At 44.5% G+C, this 25,685-nt stretch overlaps 1 protein-coding gene across 1 annotated transcript in view; it reads right to left on the bottom strand.

Moving 5' to 3' along the window:
- Positions 1 to 21,851, bottom strand: part of P2RX3 (purinergic receptor P2X 3) — a 37,270-nt gene extending 15,419 nt beyond the window's left edge. The window contains exons 1-8 of the mRNA XM_044681213.1: positions 21,733 to 21,851; positions 10,832 to 10,967; positions 10,085 to 10,156; positions 8,582 to 8,645; positions 7,956 to 8,049; positions 7,529 to 7,606; positions 6,412 to 6,553; positions 3,952 to 4,088 (exon numbers count right to left, since the gene is read on the bottom strand). Of these exons, the coding sequence (XP_044537148.1) occupies positions 3,952 to 4,088; positions 6,412 to 6,553; positions 7,529 to 7,606; positions 7,956 to 8,049; positions 8,582 to 8,645; positions 10,085 to 10,156; positions 10,832 to 10,967; positions 21,733 to 21,851 (842 nt within the window). The remainder of the gene's footprint in view (positions 1 to 3,951; positions 4,089 to 6,411; positions 6,554 to 7,528; positions 7,607 to 7,955; positions 8,050 to 8,581; positions 8,646 to 10,084; positions 10,157 to 10,831; positions 10,968 to 21,732) is intronic.
- Positions 21,852 to 25,685: the final 3,834 nt, after the last annotated feature.

Raw genomic sequence — 25,685 nt, 5'->3', positions numbered from 1 at the left:
GATGTGACAATGGACAACCCACTAAACTTCTCTATGCCTCAGTTTCCTCAGCTGGAGGAGACACATCATTCAGCTTCATATTGCCATTACCCTAAAGGAGCCCAATGTCTAGGAAGCACCTCACTTTGTTCCACACCAGAAAGGAGAAGAAATGCTATCCCATCATCTTCTAGGATCCAAAGATTTAGAGTCGAAACGGATTTGTTTAGTTCAGTCCCCTCATTTTACTGATGAGGGATCAGAGCTCTGGTTATCGATCAGTGAGTGACAGAACCATGTGGGGAGTCCATACCCCTCCTGGTTTCTATTCTTTTAGTTCTGTTGTACAGATGATTTCTCATTGAAATCAATCCTTCCTGTGGCTCCCTGCTAAACTAACTCCCTTCCTTCTGCAGCCTCTTAGAATGTCAGAGCTTGAAGGGACCTTAGAGCAGAGAACATGAAATGTCGACATTGGAAGTGGCTTTAGAGATCATCTAGTTCTCCCCCTCATTTTATTGATAAGGAAACTGAGGCATGAAGAAGGAGAATTGACTTGCCTGACATCCCACAATGGGCAGAGCTGGGATTCAAACCCAGACCTTCTGACTCCAAATGCAGAACTTTGGTAAAGTTTTTCTGACCTCAAACCTGGCTGACTCTCTGCATTTTCCCTCTTTGACTTCTGGTTCTACCCTCTGAGTCCAAGTAGAACAAGTCCAATGCCCTTGAAATACTTGATGATAGTTCCCATGGGTAGCTAGGTGTCACAGTAAATAGAGTGCTGGGTCTGGAGTCAGAAAGACTCATCTTCCTGAGTTCAAATTTAGTCTCAGACATTTATTAACTGTGTGATCCTGAGCAAATCACTCAACCCAGTTTGCCTCAGTTTCCTTATCTGTCAAATGAGCTGGAGAAGGAAATGGCAAACCACTCCAGGATCTCTGCCAAGAAAACCCCAAATAGGCTTGTGAAGAGTTGGACACAAATGAACGCATGTGTGTCTTCTTCCCCAGGCTGCTTTAATCCAGATGGGAAGCCTTCACTCTCCTAGCTGCTCTCTTCTGGGTGCTCTCCAGCTCATCAGTGTCCTAAAATGTGACTTCCAGAAGTGAACCCAATTTTCCTGCTGTTTCTTGCCAGAATAGAGGCCTGGGGGACCTTTGGCACCTTTCTTTTGGACACTTAATTCTCTCTTAATGCAGCCAAAGAGCAAGTTAGCTTTTCTGGCTGCCTTGTCACACTGTTGACTCAGAGAGAGCTTGAAGATCACCAAGACTCCTATTATTATCCATCCATCATCTCTATGCCTTTCTCTCCACACACCCACACACCCACACTGTCACACCTCAATTAACAAGGATGATTGGAGAACATTGTGTTCTAACTCACCAAATGTTCCCATAAATCAAGGGTTAATCGGTTTATATGATGACACCGCCCAAGGCCAGGACCCAGTGAGCACTGCACGGGGATGAAATGACCCACATCTAGAAACTGCTGGAAGACCATCATATCCGAGTTAGCAAATCTCTCAGCTTTAGACTTTTAGCACAGCACTCCTCCAACCACAAATCTTCCCATCTGGATCCCTACCAAAACACTTGGAAAAAGGCCCCAGAATGACACAAAGCTAGATGGTTGCCCAGGCTAGTCTTGCTTGAGGGTGTCAGTTAACGGGAGACTTTCTGGAGGCAGTTATATGTGTCTGTTGTTGACATCTTCATGGCAGGGAATCATAGCCTTTTAGAGCCTGAAAGGACCTTAGCAGGCATGCCTCTCTTTCTTGGCTCCCTCAAGAAATGCTGAACTTCATAGAAGAAGGGCTTCCCTTTATAATTTTCATTCTTGTTCAGTTGTGTCTGATTCTTCCTGACCCTGTTTGGGGTTTTCTTGGCAGAGAGAATAGAGTTGTTTGCATTTCCTTCTCCAGCTCATTTTCCAGATGATGAAACTGAGGCAAACAGGGTGAAGTGACTTGCCCAGGGTCACGTAGCTAGTAAGTGTCTGAGGCCAGATTTGAACCCAGGAAGAGGAGCCTTCCTGACTCCAGACTTGGCATTCTAGCCACTGCATCCCCTTGCTGACTTTTATAATGAAATTAGTTCTATATAAGCACCAATTATTGTAGACCAGAGAAATGTTTGTGAAGTTCTTTGAGCTCCTGGTTAGTTGTATTAATGTGACTGGTTTAATTTCATTTGGACTGATCAGAATGGCTAGTGTTAAACATTCCATGCCACCACTGAGCCTGTGAAAAATCATACTAAAGTTTCAAATTGTAACTATTATTACTAGTAACCACAGTATCATGATTTGAGTATCTTAGCATCCTTCTTCTAGAGTGTTCAAAGAGTTATCCAACATCTCCTTTCATCTCAGGGAAGCAGATGGGGAGAAAGAACATTAGGAGACTTTGGGATAGAAAGGGGAGATGAGTCTGGAATTTGCTTGGGTTTTTCAGTGATCTGGGCCAAGAGCCAAGTAAAGTAAATCGAATCCCTCTTCCACAAGGCACCTCTTTGAATCCTTGAGGATAACTGTCTTGCTTTCCCATCCCCTCCACCCCTTAGTCATCTCTTTAGTTTAAACATCCCTGGTTCATTTGCTTCTCATATGGGATGGTACAACTTTGAGCAAGTTATTTTCCCCTTTGAGTTTCATTTTCCTTGTCTGTGAAATGGAAGAGTGGAACCAGCTAGACCCAGAGTCAGGAAGATCAAAGTTCAAATCCTGCCTTAGACATTTATTGTCTATGTGACCCTGGACAAGTCACTTGGCCTGTTCAATTCACTTTCCTTATCTATAAAGTGGGGACCTACCTCCTTGGGTCATTGTGAAGATAAAATGAAATATTTGTAAAGTGCTTTGTAAATCATGAAGCACAATGTAAATGGTAGTCATTATTACATAAAGTATGCAAAGTGCTTGTACAGAATTCTGTTCTCAGTCTGGTGGGGTGCTGTGATCATTTGATAGATGAGGAAACCTCAGAGAGATCAAGTTCATGTTCAGAATGATACAGTGAGGAATTTGAGGCAGGATTCAAACTCAAGTCCTCCTGAATCCAAATCCAGTATTTTATGAGGGGTCCCAGTCATATACATTAACTCACTCTCTTATACTACCCTCCCTCCCTCCCCTGCAACCTTGCCCCACTGGAAATGCCCCCTAACCTGGGACCTGCTCTTTTTATTGATGACTCCCTACCCCTGAGATGGCTATTTTTTGAGGATCTCCATGAGACTCACTCTCTGGATTCCTCCACTTTCTCTTTGCCTCCTAGTTCTTTGTTCTTTTTCTCCCACTATCTTCTTAGTCCCATACCTTTGTATGTGTTGATGTTGTTCCATTGTTTTCAGGCACATCCAACTCTCTATGACCCCGTTTGGGGCTTTCTTGCCAAAGATACTAAAGTGGTTTGCCATTTCTTTCTCCAGCTCGATAAGGAAACTGAGGCAAACCAGGTCACATTGCTAGTCTTCCTGACTCCAGATAAGATGCTCTATCCACTGCATCACCTGATTGCCCCCTCACATGTATTTATCTTCCTCTATTAGAATTCCTCGAGGGAAGAAACTGCCTTGTTTACTTATATTTCAATATGAAGAAGTTAACACAGAAGTTCCTCATTTTTGGTGTTCTGTCTGTCTGCCTCTTTCCTCTTTCTCTCTCCTAAACCTGAACAGCACATTCTTTTGATCCTAACACAAGTACATAAGGCCAAGAGTCATTGCCCAATAGCTAACTGTAAAAAGATATGAATGACTTTCAAAAGCAGGAATATAAATAATTAACAACCATATGAGAGATTGTACCAAATAACTAAAAAAGGAAATGGAAATTGAAGTCTGAGGTTTTACCACACCTTCCTAGGATCCTATAGACGTAAGGTCCTTTATTCCCTATGCCTGCCAGTGATGAAGGTACTGGACATAACATATCTCTGCTCCAATCTCTTAATGGGATTACCTGAAGTTGTAGCCAGGAGAGACATTGCTCTTCTCAGAAATTCCATCTAACCGGGTGAAGGAATATTTGGGGATGCACTGATCTGAAGACCTGTCCAAGTCACAGACCCATCCAATCTTAATGCCTAGGACTCCTCCCTGAGGAGAGAAATCAGACATTGTTATAATAATAATAATAATAATAATAATAATGATGATGATGATGATGATGATGATGATGACAATAATAATAATGAATATAACTAGCATTTTTATGGTTGTTTAGAGTGGTGAGGCATCTTATAGATTTGATCTCCTTTAATGTTCACAATAACCCTGTGAGAGAGATGCTCTTATTATTAGGCCCATTTTATAGATGGAAACTGAAGTTGAGAGGTTAAGTAATTGGTTACTGCTCACACAACTAGAAGATATTTGAGGTAGAATTCAAACTCAAGTCTTGACTTCATGTCTAGCATTATGTCTATCCATTGTATTAACTAAATATCCTAAAACCCCCCTCTCCTCTATCATCTATCGTTCTAACTATCTATCTATTCTCTATCTATTCATCCATCCACCTATCTATCCATCCATCCACCCATCTATCATCTATCTATCTATCCATCCATCCATCCATCTATCATCTATCTATTCATCTAATCATCAATCTACCCACCTTTCTATCTATCTATCTATCTATCCTCTATCTATCTATCCATCTATGCCTAGGGCTATTGAGTTCACATTGGATGACAAGGTCAAGTGTGGACCCTGAAATCTGCAAGGCAAGATTTAAAGGAGGATGGATTCCCACCCATGCCTTCCTGTATGACTCTTTTCTTACCAACACTCCCTATTTAGTGATTAATATCCCCACTAAGTCCCAGGGAAATACAGAAGAACACTGTAGGCTATTATTAGAACCCTTACAAGCCTCCTACAAACTCCTAGGAAAAGCCCCACCTTTATATGTAATAATACAGAAATCCCTTAAAGTCTTCCTATAACAAACCAGCAAATAGTGAGTTAATGTTAAAGATTTAAAAACCCTAACTTAGATACACAGGTGCCTGCAAAAACATACCAAGTTTCTCCCCTTCCTGATCCTTGATTTGGTAGTTAACAATGGATAATAAATGAAGAAATTGCCCTCAAAGGTTGTTACGTCCCATTCCACTGACTGGATTGCTTTCTCTACCCCATAGCCAAGGAGACAAATAAACACACCTTGAAAAGTTGTTAGTAACAAAGTTGTTAGTAACAAGGTTGTTGGTAACAAGGTTGGTATATGACTTATTCACTATCTCCAAGAAAAGATGTATATTGATTATGGAATATCCATAACAACACTGTATGTAACTATAAGAAAAGAAAAAGTATAAATAAAGAAGTCAGCAGATGGCAGTAGGACAGCCTCTGTGAATACCATCTGAATCTCTGGCTGTGCTCATTCAATCACACCACTGCCACCTCGCCCCCAAGTTTCATGTCCTACGAAAGCAGGTCTTTTGCACATCCATCCACCTATCTATCCATCCATCCATCTATCTATCATCTATCTATCTATCCATCCAACCATCTATAATCTATTTATTCATCCAATCATCCATTTACCCACCTTTCTATCTGTCATCTATCTATCCATCCATCTATCCATCNATCATCCATTTACCCACCTTTCTATCTGTCATCTATCTATCCATCCATCTATCCATCCATCTATCTATCTATCTATCTATCTATCTATCTATCTATCTATCTATCTATTCTCTATCCATCCATCCACCTATCTATCCATACATCTATCTATCGTCATTATATTCATCAACATTATCATCATCTATCTGTCTGTCCATCCATTTTTCTGTCTATCTATATACATCTTTCTGTTTCTTTCTATATACATATTTGAATCCTTTCCCTCTGTCTTAGAATCAATATTATGTATTGGTTCCAAGGCAGAAAAGTAGTAAGGCTAGGCAATGGGGGTTAAGTGACTTTTCAGGGTCACATAGCTAGGAAGTATCAGAGAAGAAGAACCCAGAACCTCTCATCTCCAAGTCTGGCTCTCTATCTACTGATCCACCTACCTGTCCTTATGCTGTCTATCTATCCATCCATCTATCTATCTATCTATCTATCTATCTATCTATCTATCTATCTGTCTATCTATCTCTATGTACATATACATATATTTAAGTATTCTTGGACATCTTAAAAGGCTTGACCACTCTCAGAAGATAGAGTGGGTATGGTGTTCATTTTGCCCACTGCACACAATGGAAAGCAGAGGCTGAGATGTAAGACTTTCAAGAGTCAAAAGATACCTAAAAAGTAGAGGAAGTTGGTGGGTTGGGGTCTTGGGCAAGGTTTCTGGACCATATCCAGTCTTTGGAAACTCAGTGGGTTATAGTGTCACAGGCCTCAGAAGTTAGAGGAAGTGCTGGCACCACATGGTACAAGAGAATAGAGTCCTTACCGTGTTGGCGAGCTTGGCAAAATCTTGTCCTGCAAACTTGACCACATCACCTACTCGAAGGATGGGGCAGAAAGGAGCCTTTTCAGGGTGAAAATGGCATTTCTTTATGTCTGCAGAGGTGAGGTTGGGTAGCAAGTTTCCTCTAGGAGGGAGAAGAAAAAAAAAGAGAAGAGAACCTAGGTGAGAGGAGAAAAATCAGGGACGGGTTGACAAGGGCCAGAGGGAAAAACTGGACTTTCATTTAGCATCCTCTGGGCCTTGAGGTATCCCTGGAGGATTCCTGTACTAGACCCAATATAGATTTATGTTATATTATTTTTATAATATATGTTCATATATTATATTATAAAATATATATAGTGATATAGTTATATATTATTATTACCATGATTGAACAATTTGGTAATTTGTAACATCACTCATTTGTACTTAACTTGGAGTTGGGAGGCCTGAATTCTCATCCTGGCCCTGAGGCTTACCAGCTGGGTGGCCCTGACCAAAGCATTTAAACACCATAAGATGGGCACAATAATAGGTACACTACCACCGTCACAGGGTGATAGTAGGGAAAATGGACTGTAAATCTTAAAGCCCTGTGTAAAAGTGAGCCATTGTTCTCTCTGGGACCCAGGAGACCAGAGGCCCCAAAGTACTAGCTAATCACCTAGAGGTGGTTCAAGGGAAGCCTAGATGGGGAAGGGTGTAGAGAAGCCTCCTTGCTCCCTTCCTCAATCTAGATGACAAGAAAGGGCAAAAAACTTTCCAAAAGAAGCAAAAACGAATGTCACCAGGTACATTTATCTCATGTCCTCCTGTCTAGCCAGATTCACAGAGGGAGAAGGGTGGGGGGAGCTATAGAGAAGTTCTAAGAGGAAATGAAGAGAAGTGGAAAGAGGTCATAGCTGGGATCTGGATGGGGAAAAAATGGAGAAAGAATAGTAAGTTATGCATTCAGTTCTAAGAGGAAGAATAAAGGGAGCAGTGGAGAGGGATCTGGGTATTGGGCAGGAAAGGGAAGGGAAAAGATGGAAGGATGGAAGCTTCAGGGACAGAGGATGAAGGCAGAGATGGGGGGGGAGTTGCAGACTGGGTTCTAGATATGGCATCTAAGACTCACTTTTCAAAGTTGAAGAGAGGGAAGCGGATGCTGTTCTTGATAAAGATGGTGAAGTTCTCCGCTTCCATCATGATGGGCCTGTAGGATGAAAGCAGAGCACTGAGCCCCTCCAGGAGGGGTGGGAAGCCCAGGCCAATGAGCTCCTCTACCTGGGTGGCAATAGGGAGTTGATCCCCCAGAGGGCATACAGCCATGGCCCCAACCCTGTAGAAATGGGGCTTTTCATTATTAAAGGGAAAACTCCGAATCTCTGCCTTAGGGTAGCACTCAGGAAGATGAGGAGAAGGCTGTGGGCAGGCAAAGGGAGCTCAGAGAATGAGGAATTCCCGGGGCCTCTACAAGGGCACATGCGTTGGGGTCAGGGCATGTCTGGGGCCATGTCATCTTCTTCCATCTTGGCGGGGGGATCAGGCTACCCGGCTCTTACATCTTCACTGTGTCCACTTCCACAGGGCACCAGCCTTGGACCTCACAGGTTCTCAGCTTTGAGCTGTAGTTCACACAGCGGCCAGTGAGGATGCCTGGGAGGGAATAATGGCTGCATCACCCAGAGGCCCATCCCATTACCCTTTCTGAGCTAGGGAGGTCCTGGGTTCAAACTTGGCCTTAGATACTGTAATGATGGGGCACCAGGGATGTTAACTATTATTATTAAAAGGTAATCTACTTCCTAGCTGTGTGACCCTGGGCAAGTCACTTAACCCCTATTGCCTAGCCCTTACCACTCTTCTGCCTTGGAGCTGATACGAAGTATTGATTCTAAAATGGATGGTAAGGGCTTAAAAAAGAAAGGAAGGAAGGAAGGAAGAAAGAAAGAAAGAAAGAAAGAANGAAAGAAAGGAAGAAAGGAAGGAAGGAAGGAAGGAAGGAAGGAAGGAAGGAAGGAAGGAAGGAAGGAAGGAAGGAAGGAAGGAAGGAAGAAAATTGGATAGATTTTCTATCCAGCCCCCTATTGCTTTGGGTAGTAAAGACTGTTGGGATTAGGCTCTCCCCTAGTGTTAGCTCTGTTTCCTTCCCAGCATCTTGGGCGGTGACATGCAGGGACACACTTACCTCCACCAGTGAAGCTCTCTGCCTTGCAGTCTCTGTCCGTGGTACAAGAGTGCTTCTCCTCATTCTGCACAGAGACATGACCGGGGGACAGACACTATGATGGAGCACCCTTTTGGCACCCCTTACCCCCCTTGAACTTTCAGAAATCTCTCAAGGGGGCAGGGGCCAGGCTTCTCCCCTCCTTTCTTCTGCAATCCATCTTTTACCCAGCTGCCAAATAAGTGTTCTACACCTCTGACCATGTAACTCCTCTGCTCAAGTCACTTCAATGGCTCCTTATGACCTTTGTTTAGTGTTTAAAGCACTTGATAACTGTCATTAACTGGCTGTCTGGCTGTGTCCTTGATCTCTCCTTTCTGGCCCTTTCCATAGACTGTCCTCCAGGCTACACCTGTTGCTGGCCTCCCCCCTGCCTCCTGGAACCCCTGATTTCCTTGAAGATGCCCTGCCTTGGAGTAACCTTTCCCCCCAGTTACTGAGGGGCCATAGCCAAGAAATGACTTGGCATTTATCTTGTTGGTACTTTAGAATTACTTGTCAGTGTGTGTATTGTCCTCCCACTTCCTGCACCCCAACTCCCTCTCCAGGAGAAAACCAACTCCAGGAGGCCAGGGACCATTTTCTTAAACCCTCAGCTTCTCAATTAGAGTCCATACCAAGTATCAGTGCCAAGGCATAGTATGGTTTATGTACTACAGCATAAGATATTTACATATGTAATATAAGATAATTGTAATAAAAGGGGAGGGTATGTGTGGCCACCTCTGCTCTGGACTCGGCCATTGTCATGGAGAAAAGTAAAGGCTGTGATGGTGAGAGCTTTCCAGCCGATGGGACTTGAGAAGTTAAAGGCCACGGATGTCATTAAAACACACACACCCTCCTCATGCACCCATCATCTAGATCAGTGATTCCCAAAGTGGGCGATCCAGGGCGGAGCGGTGATGGGCACAGGTGCATTTATCTTTCCTATTAATTGCTATTAAAATTACAAAAAAGTAATTTCCAGGGGGCTAAGTAATATTTTTTCTGGAAAGGGGGCAGGAGGCCAAAAAAGTTTAGGAACCCCTGCTCTAGACAAATATAGCAGACTTTAGTGCTTCTTAGTTTTGACCCTACTTTCTCTGCTGCTCCACAGTCCATCCAGACAAGTCCTTAGCCTTGTTTTATTCACACCAACCTTTACATTTGCAGGAATTTCTCACCAGTAATTCTTCTCCTTCTTCCCTTCTAAGCAGCACCATTATCTCTATTCAGAGGATGATTTTTTACAATACTATCTTTCTCTTCATTAAAAGCATGCTCTTCTCTCCTCTTTAACTCATTCATTTCCTTACTCAAAAAAAAAATTTTTTTAAACCCTTACCTTCTGTCTTGGAGTCAATACTGTGTATTGGCTCCAAGGCAGAAGAGTGGTAAGGGTAGGCAATGGGGGATTTCCTTCCTTTATTATCATTATTGCTACCTCCATCCCCTTCCTTCTCCCACTGCACCTGCTCTCACCTCTGGGCAGAATCCTTGTCTCTGGTTTTCAGTGATGATCAGTTTGGTGATGATGACAAAGACAGAGGTCCCCTTTGGAGTAGAAGATGGGAGAAAAAATGCAATCCTAGTTTGAAAAGGCTTTTACATTTGTAACCTGTTACATTACAGTTTCTTAAATGCTCTCATAGATATCCCTGCCTTTGATCCTCTCAGAACTCTTGGGTTCAAATCCCACCTCTAGCATTTACTAGCTGTATGACCATCTGTAAGTCACTTTCCTTTCTGAGCCTGTTTCCTCTGCTGTAGAATGGGAATAATAATGCCTGAGATATCTACCTCTCCAAGTTGTTGTGAAGTTCAAATGAGATATTTGATCTATTTATGGTGTTTTGTAGCCTTAAGTCTTTTGTAATTATCCACCATTATTATTCATATGCCGTAGGGCAACATTTTTATTTCTACTTAGTAGTTGGGGAAACTGAGGCCTAGAAAAGTTGTGTGATACTCAGAAATACAAAACAAGAATTTGTTAGAACCCAGTTTTCCTTTCCCTCAGGCTCATGTTTACAATGGCAAGACTTTCCCCCCATTCCAATAGATAATCATTTCCTCAAATCTTAGAGTTCTAGGAGGACCTAAACTCAGCAGTCTCAAGACCTTCTCCGTCTCTGGTCTGGAGTCCAGCATCACTGCCTCCTTCTCTTCTTTTCCAGAGCTCCCCATTCTGGCCTCCCCCATCCCCAAGGTCCTCTGCAAGGGTTTTACCTGGGGTGGGGTCACATAGTCAGACACATCCATGACGCGGTTGGCATAACGTCCAAAGCCCTTCACCTTGGTCACCACTGAAGACTCAATGGAGGTATCCCGCACCTGGTATGCCTTTTCATGTAAGAACACCCACCTGAGGACAGGAGAGAGAGGGAAGGAGTCACCAAGGTGGGCAAACCTAGAGCCCCTCGAGATCTCTGCAACTCCAAGGATGGCCACTCTACCAAGCCAGCCTATCTTTCCTGGAATATTTGTATATCTTCAAAGACAGAAAAAATGCCAGGAGAAATGTTCCCCTTCCTTCCCAAGATCACCATGTGAGGAGCAGCTGGGTTGCTCAATGGATAGAGAGCCAGACCTGGAAATAGGAGGTCCTTGGTTCAAATCTGACCTTCGACACTTCTCAGCTGTGTGACCCTGGGCAAGTCACTTAACTCCCATTGCCTAGTCCTTACAGCTTTTCTGCCTTGGAACCAGTATCTAGTATGAATTCTAAGCTGGAAGTTAAGGATTTTTTAAAAAGTGCCTTCCCTCTCAGATTACCTCCTCTTTGCCAGGCTTATACCTTTTGTGGACACAGTTGTTTGGATGTTGTCTTCCCCATCAGAATGGGAGCTCCTTGAGTTCAGGAACCATGCTTTGACTTTCTTTGCATCCTCAGGGTTGGACCTATGACAGTGGCTTAATAGATGCTTGTTGGCATCACTTATTGACTAAATCAGCCTCTCTCCTACTTCAACTAAGCAAGCAGTCACTTAGTAGTTTCTTTGTGCTTGGCACTGGGGGATGCAAAGATTCAAGAGATGGTCCTTGTCCTCAAGGAGCTTACGTTCTACTGGGGGGAAACATCTTGCTCACAGAAAAATGAATTAAAAATGGATACAAGGTAGACTAAGGACGCTTTGAGTATTGCAAAATTATACAGAAGCAGCTTGGTCCCAAAGAGAAGAAAGAAGAACATACTTCCCTTCTCTTTTGCAGAGATGGGGAGGGAACCCATGGGTAGAGAACACTGAATACACAGCAGGGTAGGCTTTTTTCTTTCTTTTTAAAAAATATGTTGATTGATTTGGCTACAGTTTTCCCCTCTCCCTTTTTTTTTTGTCTTAAAAAATGGTTATGAGAGAAGGAACTATGGGAAAGGGAGGAGGAGGAAGACAGGAAGAAATTTAGGCAATGTAAAAATAAAATAACACTATAATTTATTTTCTTTAAAAAGGACTTTGAAGCCTTATTGGGAAAGGAGGTTCTTCATCCCTTCTCTCATCTTGGGGAATGCCTCATTTAGGATGTGGCAACTGAACTGAGCCTTGAAGAGAGTGGGGAATTCCTAGAGATAGTGGTAAGGAGTGAAAGCATTCCAGGCATGAGAGACAGCCTGGGCAAAGGAAGAGAGGTGGGAAATGGAATGGATCATACTGGGATGAAAATAAAGACAATGAGGCCAAGATTGGGGGCAAGTCACTTAACCCTGTTTGCTTTAGTTTCCTCATCTATCAAATGAGCTGGAGAAGGAAATGGCAAACCCCTCCAATACCTTGGACAAGAAAACCCCAAGTAGGGTCACAAAGAGTTGAACAAGGCTGAAATAACTTTTAGATTTTTTTTAAACCCTTACCTTCCATCTCAGAATCAATACTGTGTATTAATTCTAATGCAGAAGAGCAATAAGGGCTAGGAAAGGGGGGGGTGTTAAGTGACTTGCTCAGGGTCACACAGCTGGGAAGTGTCTGAGACCAGATTTGAACCTGGGACCTTCCATCCCTAGGTCCAGCAGATCTTAAAGAACTCTATTTCCTAGCAGACTTTCCTAGAAGCCTTAGGACTTCTTACCCCTTAGAATGATAGCACTGGGAGGGATCTTAGAACCTAGAATGTTGGAGTAGGAGATCATCTGAGACTATGGAACTAGACATAGACCAAAAGCTGAGAGGAGCCTCAGAGACCTTGTACTGCAAACCTTTTATTTTATAGCTGAGGAACCCAAGACCCAGAGAGGTGAAGTGATTTACCCTAAGTCACACTGCTGGTATATGTCTGGGACAGGATTTGAATTCAAGTCTGTCTGATACTGAATGGAGAGAAGAGCAACCATGCAGACCTTCACATAGTGTGGCCCACATCCCTTGGAGCATACAGGCTTTCCGAGGAGCCAGATGCTGGGGTCCTGGTCTCAATGAAGGCGAGAGGGAAAGGTCTAGATCACTCTACTTCAACCCATTCTAAACTCCAGTGCAGGACTTGGGGAATGAGGAGCAACGAGAAGGAAGAAGCAAGAGATCTGGGAAGCAGAGAGCCTTGCCCTGAGGCTCAGGTGATCAGGATCACGGAGGGAAGTGCCAGGAAGCTTAGGCTTCTCCTGGCCAATTAAAAGGGGTGCCGGGGGAGGGACTCCCTAGTGCTAGAGGCAGTGGGCATCGGGTTTCCAGATTCGAAGGCCTGATTTCTTGGTCAGTGCTGCCACCCAGTGACCAGTTTCCTCCACTGAGCCAACCCAAATTCATTTTGGCTTGGGACCACCATCCCCTACTCTGGATAATGGATTTCAGAATGCTCAGCGTGCAGAAGGAGGGACTGCCCTGAAATCATTTCCCTCCTCCACTTCCTGCCCACAGTTTCTCACCCATCTTGTAGGACCACCAAGTGGTGGAGAAACCATTGCCCACAGTGGCTCAGACTGGTGGTTTTATGACTCACAGTGAAAATTCTCACCATTAAAAACTCNCTGTTTCTGTCTCCTTCTCTGGCTCTCTGGCTCCTTCTCTGGCTCTCTTTCTCTGTCTCCATCTCTCTGTTTTTGTCTCTCTGTCTCTTTCTCTGGCTCTCTGCCTCTGCCTCTCTCTTTCTGTGAGCCCAGAGATGTCCCCCTACTCTTCCTATTTTCAGACTCCTCTGGAGAACATTTCCTTCTTTTCCACAATGCATGTCATTCCTGATTCCTATTTCCATTCAATTCATTGCACCAAGCACCTATTAAGCACCTCCCAGATGTCTCTCATGTTCTTGGTCCTGAAGATATGAAGGCAAACCGGAAACAGAGCCTGTCCACTCTCAAAATGGTTACATTTGATATATGGAGGGAAAACAAGATTTAGACACAGAAGTAAATAAAAAATAAACAGATTCAAAACAAATTCATTTAAGGGGGATGCAAGAGCTGCAAAGAGGAAATTCAGAATTGGAGTAAGTAGGACTCGAATTAAACTGAAATCTCTCCCTTTTCCAATCCTTCTTCCACATAACTGCCAAAGTGATATTACTGAAATGCAGATCTGTTCATGTTACTCCCCTGCTCAACATGCTCCCATAGCTCCCTATTGCCTCTAGGATGAAATACAAACTCTTCTGTTTGGGTTGAGAAGCTTTCACAACCTTGCTCCAATTTATTTTTTCAAGCTTATTGCTTATGACTGAACTTCAGGAATTCTACCTTGCAGATAAACCGATCTTCTTGCCATTCTTTATGTATAACATTCCATCTCCTCTCTCTGTTCCTCTGCATGGGCTGTCCCTCATGCCTGGAATGTCCTCTCTTCTCACTTCAACCTTTTAAAATTCTTAGTTTCTTTGAAAGCTCATTTCAAATGCAATCTTCTATAAGAGGCTTCTCTCAACTCCCCCCCCCCCCCCCCCCAGGAAATTAGTTTGCATTTATTTTACATTGTTTTGCAGTCATGTCTGACTCTTCATGGCCCCATTTTGGGTTTTTGTAGCAAATATACTAGAACAGTTTGCCATTTCCTTCTACAGCTCATTTATAGATGAGGAAACTGAGAAAAAAAGTTAAGTGACCTATCCAGGGTCACACACACTACTTACTAGTACGTGCCTGAACCTGGATTTGAACTCAGGACTTCCTGACTCCAGGCCCAGCTCTCTATCCACTGCACCACCTAGCTGCCCTCCCCCTATACATTTAGTGTAAGTTTGCAGGTGTGCTTGTTGTTTCTCATGGTAGAACAGAAGCTATTCAGAGGGTTTGGAATGTTTCCTTTTTTGCTTTTAAATCCCTAGAATTTAGCCTCATGCCTGATGCTTAATCAGTATTTGTTTTAAAAGACATTAGGGACTCTTGAGGCAGAAGCAAGGAAGTAGATCATGTTAGGCACCAGAGAAACCTGAGCAAGAACACAGAGATTGAAGATGGGGTGTCTCAAACAGGAAACAGTTAAGTAGACCAGTTTGGCTGAAATGGGGAGTGGGTGGGAGCGAGAATAATGGAATCAATGTGAAAAGATGGACTGGACACACATTACCAAGGACTCTGAAAGCTCTACAGAGAAGTCAGTATTTCATCTTCGAGGCAATGGGAAGTCAAGGAAGGAAGGGAGATCTGGGCTTCTGGAACACGATTTTGGCAAGAGTGAGGAGGATGCTGGAAAAGGGAAGAAGCTGTATGCTGGGTGGCCAATGAAGAAGCTCCATCAATAGTTTGCAGGACAAGGGAAAGGAGCCTGGATGCGGGTGGGTTTCATGTGAGGGAGTTCTAGAAGGAGACTCAAAGATCCTCAGCAGATGAGTGGTGATGTGGAGTGAGCCAGAGAGAAAGAACATCAGGGATGACTCCTAGTTTGCTAACTTGAGTGAGTAGAAGAATAGTAAGATCCTAGATAGAAATGGGAAGTAGGGGGCAGCTGGGTGGCTCAGTGGATTGAGAGCCAGGTCCAGAGACAGGAGATCCTAGATTCAAATCTGGCTTCAGACACTTTCTAGCTGTATGACCCTGGACAAGTCACTTAACCCCCACTGCCTAGTCCTTACCTCTCTTCTGCCTTGGAACCAATACTGTGTAATACTCAGTATTGTTTCCAAGGCAGAAGGTATGAATTAAAAAAAAAAAAAAGAAATGGGAAGTAAAGGAAGGGAGGTATGTTTAGGGCATCAGTTCTTCACCTAGGGTTTAAGGATTTCAGGGAGGCTATGAATATGGAGAGTAAGTTATGTCTTCATTTTCACTGATCTCTTCCTGAAATTGAGTATTTCCTTCCATTTTGATCTGAAGAAAACCCTCCAAAATATTATTCTAAGAAAGGCCTCCTTCTACTGTCAAACCTGTCCATAAGCCTGAAAAAAGGCTAAGAAGCCCTAGTTTAGTGGTAAAAATAGGGAGTTGTTTTGAACTCATCATTCCTTTCTTCTTGTCCCCTCCATCTTTTTTGACTTATTCTCCTCCACCTCCTTTGAAAGCTCCTGCATGTCTCCTTTTTGGAGGAAGAATCTAAACAGGTCACTCAGGATTCCATGAAGACACTTGAACAGTTTCTGAATTGTGGTTTAAATCATGGCATCACCAGGGCAACGGGGTGTGGTAATATCGATCATTTATAGAGTTTGCTAAGTGTTTTAAAAAACAATCTCGCTTGAGCCTCCTAACAACCTCAGAGGAAATTAGGCACTGCAGTGAATAGAGAGGGCTGGACCGGGAGGAAGAAAGATCAGAGTTAAAATCCAGACTCAGGCATTTCCAAGTTGGATGATCTTGGGTATATTACTTGACCTTTATTTGCCTCAGTTTCCCTGTCTGTGGAACAAAGAATAATAATAGAACCTCGGAATCCCAGCAGTGTCGTGAACTTCACACGAGATGTTTGTGTGACATTTAGCACAGTTCCTGGTACTTAATAAATGTCTGTTTCCTTCATCACCATCATGTAATGATGATAAAGATGATGAGGGTGTCAGCCCCATCTGCCATTTTCCCAATAAGGAAACTGAGGCTCAGAGAGTTTAAAAAAGCCTGTAAATGACTCCAGAGACAGGAGTAAAACTAGCTTGTCTGATGACAGGTCCAGTCATTTTTCCAGTGATGCCTCTGCATTCCTACAAGGTCTTCCTCCTTCCCCTCTGCCCAGTGGCATTTCAGGAGGAGGTCCTGGAGCCATTTTGGCTTCTACCTCCTTCTTGGCTTCCCTCTACTCTCTAACAGAGGATCTCCCTGGCGTATCCATACTTCAGGAGGAAGAGCCTAGGGACTCTGGGTTGTAATTAAGCAATCGCTTTCCCAACCCTCCACCTCCGGGGTGCCTCCAAATGGCCCAGAGGACTGCGTAGAGAGGGAGCCTTCGAGCTCAAGGCTGGTTGCCATCGCTAGCTAGCTGTTAAATAACAAGCGGAAGGCTTTCAGTGGTCCCTCAGGGCCCCAGGATGCCAGCCAGGCAGATCCAAACCAGGGGATGCTTCACTTCCAGGGCATTCAGAGAGAATGATCTTGTCCCTTAAAGCTGGAGGAAAAGAGGTGCCGCAGGCCTGAATGTCGGGTTATTGGAATTTCCCCCTCCACTCTGACTTAATATTTATTCTCATGTTCCTGATTTATTATTTATAGAGCGGAAGGCGGGTGGCAGCTCTCTGGCAGGTGGGCTATGCGGGAAGCAGCCCACAGCAGGCTACCCAGCACCCTCCTTTCCCTTCCCCAGTGTGGATCTGAGGAGACTAGGAAGAATGTGGTAGGGAGCTAGGGTTTGGGGAGACAGGAAGTGGGAGCAAGAGAGGAAAAGCTGGAATACAGAAGAGAAGAGGAAGGCAAGGGGGATAGGGAGTAAAAAAAAATGGAAGCAGGGAAGGAAAGATTGTAAAAGCTAGCTGGGTCCGGGACTTATTTTGGTGAGTGAGATGCGGTCGGAAGGACTTGGTGGGGTACGCACTGATATGAGACACCTGTGGGCACCTGGGCAGCTTGGCAGCTAGGTGGCGGCATGGATACAGTGTTGGCTCTGGAGTCAGGAGGACAGAAGCTCAAATCTGGTCTGGTACAGGCTAGCTGTGTGACCCTGGGCAAGTCCCTTCACCTCTGGCTGCCTCCCTTTCCTTCTCTGAAAATGGGAAATGCTAACCCTAGCATCTGGCTCCCAGGACTATTCATAAAGGGCTTTGTAAACCTGAGAGTGAATGGCAGCTATAGCTAGATGAAGACCAAGAGTGTCAGAGGAATTCTCAAGCTGCAGAGCTACTTGCCAGGGAGTTTCTAGAGGGGCTCATGCATTCAGGTATTCCGCATCCACTGTGCGCACAGCAGAAAGGCAGTCTGGCATAGTGAGTAGACAGCCAGTCTTGGCATCAGGAAGACACGGGTTCGAATCCTGTCTCTGACACATTCGGGCTCTGTGTTCTCCGGCGAGCTGCTTCACCTCCTCGTGCTTAGAGAGCTCTAAAGATGGCGCGGTACGTTTAGGGCTGGTTAGCCCTCCCCCCCCCCCCACCTCCCGGGAATGGCGTTTCCACATAGAAGTCCTCCACGCTGGGGAAATTGAAGATGTTACCAGAAAAGCACGCGTGAGCGTGAAGAGAAGAGCTCCCTGGTGAGGGGATCGAATGACTCTGGAGCCAGCCAGTGCCCTGCTTGTAGGCAGCTCAAATCGGAATGGTGGAAGCGACACCGCGGAGCCATCGTCCATCCCAGGCTTTAGAGGCGGAAGGACAGTCCGAGACCATCGAGGCTGCCCCCGCTCCTCCTCCATTTAATAGATGAGACATGAAGCCATTTGACTTCGGACTCTCCGATATCCCCTGGGGGAAGGGAAGCCATTTCTGTGACTTCAGGGCTGCGGGGAACTCCAGGCGTGCAAACTCCTTTCCCCGATCCAGCTCAGCAACCCTTCTGGAACTGAGAGCTGCTTCCAGCCGGAGGAGGCTAAGTGAGCCCACCGCGGTTACGCCGTCAGCAAGTTTCACAGGCAGACCTCGAACCCATGCCTTTGGGACTCCGGCGTTGACCTTCCATTAACCACACCGCTGACTTTCTGCCTTACACATTATAAGCACTTAGTAGAAGGACCAGCTTGTCCACTGAGTTACTTGGTCTTTGGAGGTGTTTTTTAAGTCTAGTCCTAATAGTCCTATCAGGGCAGGAATTAGTGACCTCCCCAGGCACTCTGCCTTTCCTGCTAGCCTTGCTCTTTCCACCCCTGTAAGAGCTTGGATTTATAGAATGCTTTTAGGTAGCTAGGGGGTGCGGTGAATAAAGACCTGAGTTCAAATTCAGCCTCACACACTTAACTAGCTGTGTGACCTTAGGCAAGTCTCTTGAATCTATTTGCCTCCGTTTCCTCATCATGAGCTGAAGAAGGAAAGGGCAAAGTACTTCAGTACCTTTGCTAGGAAAACTCCAAAGAGGTTCTTGAAGAATTGGAAATGACTGAACAACAACAATATAGTACTTTAAAGTTTGCTAAGCACTTTACTTATGCCATCTTAATTGATTTAAAGATGAGGAAACTGAGGCTGAGGGTTTAAGTGACTTGTCCAGAGCTAGGAAGTATCTTGGGCAGTAATTGTGCTTAGCTTTTCCTGACTCCAAGTCCAGCCTTGAATCCATTGGGCCATCTAGCTACTTCAGGTTCCCAGGTTCTAGCTCTTTCCTTCTCTATCGTCATCTTTTAAGGGCTAGAGTTCAACCGGTCTTCCTCCAGCTTCCTCCTGAGGGGGAGGTGTTCTGGCTTCCCAACGTCAAGCCCCATCCATCTCTGCCTCTGACAGATCCCTATGGAGCAGCCCATACCAGTTACATCAATACACTCAGCCCAGTCCTCTCCCTTCCCCCAGCTTGGTATTTTAGCACCATTTCTCTCTCTCTCTCTCTCTCTCTCTCTCTCTCTCTCTCTCTCTCTCTCTCTCTCTCTCTCTCTCTCTCTCTCTCTCACACACACACACACACACACACACACACACATACACACACCAATGCACATACTCTATCCCATCCTTGAGTGAGCAAAGCTTCTCATCACTTGTAGATGCACTACCATTTGGAATTGATCTCTCTCTCTGTCTCTTCCTCCCTCTCCCCCTCTATCTGTCTTTGTCTCTCCCCTTCTCTTTCTCTCCCTCCCTTTTTCTCTCCTTTCCTCCCTTCCTCCCCTCTCTGTTTCTCTCCCTCCCCATCTCTCCCTCTCCCTCTCTCTCTTCCTCCCTCCCTCTCTCTCTCTCTCTGTCTCCCCCTCTTTCTCTCCTCTCTTTCATCCCTCTCTCTTCCTCTTGTCTTCCTCTCTTTCTTCCTCCTTCCCTTCCTCTGTCTCTCTCTGTATCTCCCTCTCCCCCTCTATCTGTCTTTGTCTCTCCCCTTCTCTTTCTCTCCCTCCCTTTTTCTCTCCTTTCCTCCCTTCCTCCCCTCTCTGTTTCTCTCCCTCCCCATCTCTCCCCTTCTTCTCTCTCTTCCTCCCTCCCTTCCTCTCCCTCTGTCTCTGTCTCCCTCTCTTTCTCTCCTCTCTCTCATCCCTCTCTTCCCCTTGTCTTCCTCTCTTTCTTCCTCCCTCCCTCCTTCCCTTCTTCTGTCTCTCTCTGTCTCTCCCTCTCTTTCTCCCTCCCCACTCTCTCTCTTTGTCTCTCCCTCTCTCTTTCTCTCCTTCCCTCTCTCCCTTCCTCCTTCTCTCCCTTCTCCCTCTGTTTCTGTCTTTCACCCTCCCTTTCTTCCTCTCCCTCTGTCTGTCTCCTCCCTCTTTCTCTCTTTCTCTCTCTCCTTCCCTTTTCTTCCCCTTCTCTTCTTTTTTCTCTTCCTCCCTCCATCCCTCATTCCCTTCCTCTGTCTCTGTGTCTCTGTGTCTGTCTGTCTGTGCCTGTCTGTCTGTCTGTCTGTCTGTCTGTCTGTCTCTCTCTCTGTCTCTGTCTCTGTCTCTGTCTCTGTCTCTGTCTCTCTCTCTCTCTCTCTCTCTCTCTCTCTCTCTCTCTCTCTCTCTCACACACACACACACACACACACACACACACACACACACACACACACACACGACCTTACATTCTTATGATCTCAAGCATGGACTCACACTAACAAGTGCCTCAACATGCATCCCAACAACTTGTACACATTCCTCCAACCTTTGGAACATACTGGAATACACAGAGACACCTCTTTTCCTTTGACCTCTGTTAGTGATCTCAGGGACCTCCCCCCACATCCCTCATACAGAGTGAGGTTGGGCTGAAAGGGAACTCTCCTGAGATTTGTTTGTGATCTTTATACCATAGTGGCCCAATGGAGTAGGCTGATGGCAGATTGTCTACCCAGAGCCCTTTAGTCTGGGGTGAGGCTGCTTCCCAGTGACCTCGAATCTCCCAAGGGAGGATTGATCAGCCCTCTGCAAGCACTCTCTCCAGGATATATTCTTCAACACGGGGCCAGGGGACAAGCACACATTTGATGGATGCTTTTTAGATAAGGATGATAATTTCCTGTTTCCTAAGGAAGGACAGAGGACCAGAGTAACTGAAGGAATTGTCTAGCCTCCTGCCCCACCCCACCCCCCCTTTTAGCAACTCTGCCTCTGCCTAATGGCTATTATTCCTGTGTGCCCTAGTCCTTGTTGTCCCCAAGGGACAGCTCTCCTCTCCTCTATCTCCTAGACAAGGGCAAAGGATGCCTCTATTTCTTTAACATGACCTTGGTCCCCCTCATCCTATTTAGAACTCTTTCCTTTCCATTTTCAGCCCTGGATCTTCATCATCCCTGCCTCACACTCTTACTGTCTTCCCTCCCTTGCTCGTCTTACATTCTGCCCTGGCCTTTGGGACATGCCTGGGTGCTCCTCCCCACTTCCTAGTCACCAAGGACTTATTTTTTTCTGCACTCAAGAGGGAGTTTGGGGATCTGTGCCCATTTCCTGGAACAGGAGTTGAGTAAGAGATGAGAGAAGACACCCACACGATCTCTCGTCCCAAAGAAGGGGCACCATTTGAACCTCACTCCCTGGAACATGCAGAGACGAGACTCCAAATCGGGCCTGGGATTTATTTCTTTAGGACCTGCCTCCTGGGATGAAAAGCCTCACTCTTAAGAGAGGAGAAGCCTTGAAGGATGAATCAAAACCAAGGGGTGAGGAGAGGAGAGAGCGAAAAGCGTACCCCTCCCTAAAACCGAGTGTGGCTAGAGCTGCCCTCACCCCACTGGGCTAGAAGCACAGACTCACCCCACAAAGTACGAGATGATGAGAAGCTGCACAGCTCGATTAATGATCCCAATGGTCCAACTCTTCACCACCACAGACTTGGTAGTCTCATAGGTGAAGAAGTCGGAGATGCAGTTCATGCTGAGAAAGCACTCAGAAGCTGTTTGGGGGAGGCAGAAGCAGCTGTCCCTGAAGGAGAGACTGATAGCAGACCCCTGGAGAGGAAAGGTCTCCAGGCAGGGAGGTTGAAGGAGACAGGAAAAAAGAAAAAAAGATAGTCCAGTAAGGGAGCAGCTCAGAGGCACAGGAAGCCCTTTAAGTTCTTTGCTTTAAGCCAGGAAACCCTAGCACTTAGCCTTGTTGAATCAGCTCCCCAGACACTCTCAGGCTGTTTAGCCCAGGGCGGGGACCCCTCTTTTTGTTCCATCTCCACCCCCCTCAAGTGATGTCACAGGGGGGTGGGTTAGTTCTGAATTATCTCCAATCCTGAGTTCTGAATCGATGGCCTTGGCCCCCTGGGACCTCTGTCTCCTATACTCTGCCTCCTGCCTCTGCTCCGTCCTTGGCAATTCTGCTGTTGCCTCACCATCCTATCCTACCCCATCGGCTTCTCCCCATCCCAACTTTGGGTTCTTATACTACTCTGAGGAAAGGGACTATGTCTAATTTCCTTCCAAATCCCCCAAGCATTTAGCACAGTGGGTTGCACATAACATGTGCTTAATTAATAACTGTCCAATGAATGAATGAATGAATGAATGGCTTCATGCCCTTTATCTTGTCCCACACACTTCATCTCCCTGAAACTCTAAATATGACCATTCTCTACCCTTCTACCCTGCAGGCTTCCTTATCTTAGTGTTAAAATACATCAGAAGGAACCCAGAAGGCATTGCATCGGATCATGGAATCCTGGACAGGAAACAAACAAAAAGAAGGGCTCAGGTGCTATTTTCTTTGGAATCATGAATAAATTTAGATCTGGATTTGGGAAATGAAGGACTAGATGAGAAAATATTGTCTCAGAATAGGATTTTTGTTCTGGAACTTTGGCTTAGAATATAGGAAGGATAGACTCTTGGCCAGGGATGAAGCACACCTAATGAGTGGCAGTTTGTATCTGCTGTTTTATAGAACAAATCAAGCTAAAAACTGAAGGGAAGAGAGAAAACTATTCAAGTAGATTTGTCTTGCCAGAAATCACAGAGAGTGGAAGGTATCAGGAACAAAGGATATTAATAGAAGACAAGAAACTGTATTCCCAAGGATACAATGCTCCAGATTACAATACAGTAAGAACAAAATATGGTATCTCTACACAAATGTGCCAAGAATGGGTAATAAACAGGGTCAACTAAAGAACCAAATTCAATGAGGCAAATTTGACCCCCAAAGTATCACTGAGACTTTGTGAAATGGAATTCAGGACTGGGATGATAGTCATCATAGAAAGATATGGCTTATTCAAATGGAATGAAGTAGAGGAAAGAGAAAAGGAGGAACCACCATGTACAAATTCTAAAGCAGTGATTCCCAAAGTGGGCGCCACCGCCCCCTGGTGGGTTCTGCAGCGATCCAGGGAGGCGGTGATGGCCACAGGGGCATTTGGGGACAGTGAATAACTATAAGGGGGCAGTGATAGTATGTGACAGGGGACGCTAAGTAATATTTTTTCTGGAAAGGGGGCAGTAGGCCAAAAAAGTTTGGGAACCACTGCTCTAAAGAAACAAAAACACATAATGGTAACTTGGAAGAAAAGGAGGTTCTATCTAAAGAGATGAGATGTGGATATGTGAGGAATTCTCTTATCAACTTGTGTTTTTATAATCACATGAACAGTGGGGCAGCGAGGTAGCTTGGTGGGTAGAGTGCCAGGTCTGGAGAAAGGAGGTTCTGGATTCAAATCTGGCCTTGGACACTTCTTAACTGTGTGACCCTGGTCAAGTCACTTAACTCCATTTGTCTCACTCTTACCACTCTTCTGCTTTGGAACTGATGCTGAGTATTGCTTCTAATATGGAAAATAAATGGTTTTTTTGGGGGGGGGGACCAAGAAGAGGTGTTAGGAGTAAGGACAGGTAATTAAGGATGAATAAGAATGACAGGATTGGATCTGAAGGAAGAGCATCTAGAACTCTAAAGGTCAGAATAACCCACTGAGGATGACAAAAATAAAAGACAATTTTAAGTTATTTTGAGGATATGAGGAATAACAAAGAAGGGATTAAAAAGTTCTCAAATGATGATAACAGATAATAGAGAGAAGGAAGAACTACTCAACTCTAATTTTGCTTCTTCTCCCCTGCCAAGAAAAGAGACATTTGGAGTGGGTGGAAAGGAATTGATTTTTAGTTAACAGAGTTGTAACCTCAGATAAGTAAGGGATAGCAAGGGAGATACTTTCAGTGAGGTATGGTTGCCTGTCTGATAAACTGCAGTCCAGAGTACTGAAAATTGAGATATGATGACTGAGTCATTGGGTCAGCATGGAGAATCAAGGAAGAAGTACAAGACAAGGGCAACTGTTATTCTAAAAATCAGACTCAAATAATAGTTACAAATGGGACAATATTCATTTTCAGGAAATCCTCTAGTGGAATCCCTTAAGGATCTGTGCTTGGCCCTGTCCTGGACCATATCTTTATTTAGAGAAAGTTGTAAATGGCATTGGGCAGTTAGGTGGTATGGTGTTTGGCTAAAGCATTGGATTTGGATTCAGGAGAACTTTTCATTAATTCAAATTTGGTCTTAGACACTTCCCAGCTGTGTGACCCTGGGCAAGACACTTAACCCTGTTTGCCTCAGTTTCTTCAAGTGTAAAATGAGCTGGAGAAGGAAATGAGAAACCATTCTACTATCTTTGCCAAAAAAACCCCAAACAAACTCAAAATGGGGTCACAAAGAGTAGAGGCATGACTGAAATGACTCCACAACAATGGTAGATGACTTTTATAGAATTGGGATGTGAAAGGGGTAACAGAGTCAAGTTCTAAAAGAGATGTTAACACTCTATTGATCAGAATCTAATAAAATGAAGTTGAATTAGGATAAATGTAAAGTTCTACATTTGGGTTGAAAACCAATTTTGTATGTACAACGAAAGATGGGGAAACGCATCTTAAAAACATCTAGGGATGAATATTAATAAATGTTAAAAAAAAAAACATCTAGGGGGAAGGGGAGCTTTAAGGATTGCAAACTGGGTGTGAGCCAATGATATGCTATAGCAGCCAAAGCAGCTAATGCAATCTCAGACTGCATTCTGAGTTCCAGAACAACAGAGTTAAGAGCCCTGCCTTGTTCCACCCAGATCTAACTACAGCTTGGGTATCACAGTTTAGAAAAAGTATTGATGAGCTAGAGAATGTCCTGAGGAGGATGAGTAGGACATTGAGCTTTAAGTCCAATGATCCTATGATTACTTCTTTCCCAAGTTAAATAGATTGTGGTATATTCATGTAATGAATCTATGATCTAATTACCACAGATATCTGTGAGGAATATGGAAAAATTATTATAAAATAATACAGTGAAAACAGATCAAAGGGAATAGTAGCCACACAAACTATAATGATATGAAGGAAAGGATTTGAGACTCAATGGGTAGATCATCAAAAGGACTTAGGAGGGAGGGACTGAAATAATATGATCATGTACTGAAATGAATTCATTATAAATAAGTAAGCAATGATTTATGCATTGATGATTAATGTTGTTTCTAATAAGACAATTAGCAGTTTTCAAAAATATATTGTCTTGGGGCAGCTGGGTAGCTCAGTGGAGTGAGAGTCAGGCCTAGAGATGGGAGGTCCTAGGTTCAAATCCGGCCTCAGACACTTCCCAGCTGTGTGACCCTGGGCAAGTCACTTGACCCCCTTGCCCACCCTTACCACTCTTCCACCTATGAAACAATACACCGAAAGTACAAGGGTTTAAAAAAATATATATATATAAATATATATATATATTAACCT

The sequence above is a fragment of the Gracilinanus agilis genome, chromosome 6, assembly GCF_016433145.1.
Source record: "Gracilinanus agilis isolate LMUSP501 chromosome 6, AgileGrace, whole genome shotgun sequence".
In the NCBI taxonomy this organism is placed as follows: Eukaryota; Metazoa; Chordata; class Mammalia; order Didelphimorphia; family Didelphidae; genus Gracilinanus; species Gracilinanus agilis.
Note: the sequence above shows the minus strand (reverse complement) of the source record. Positions and strands in the feature narration are given on the sequence as shown.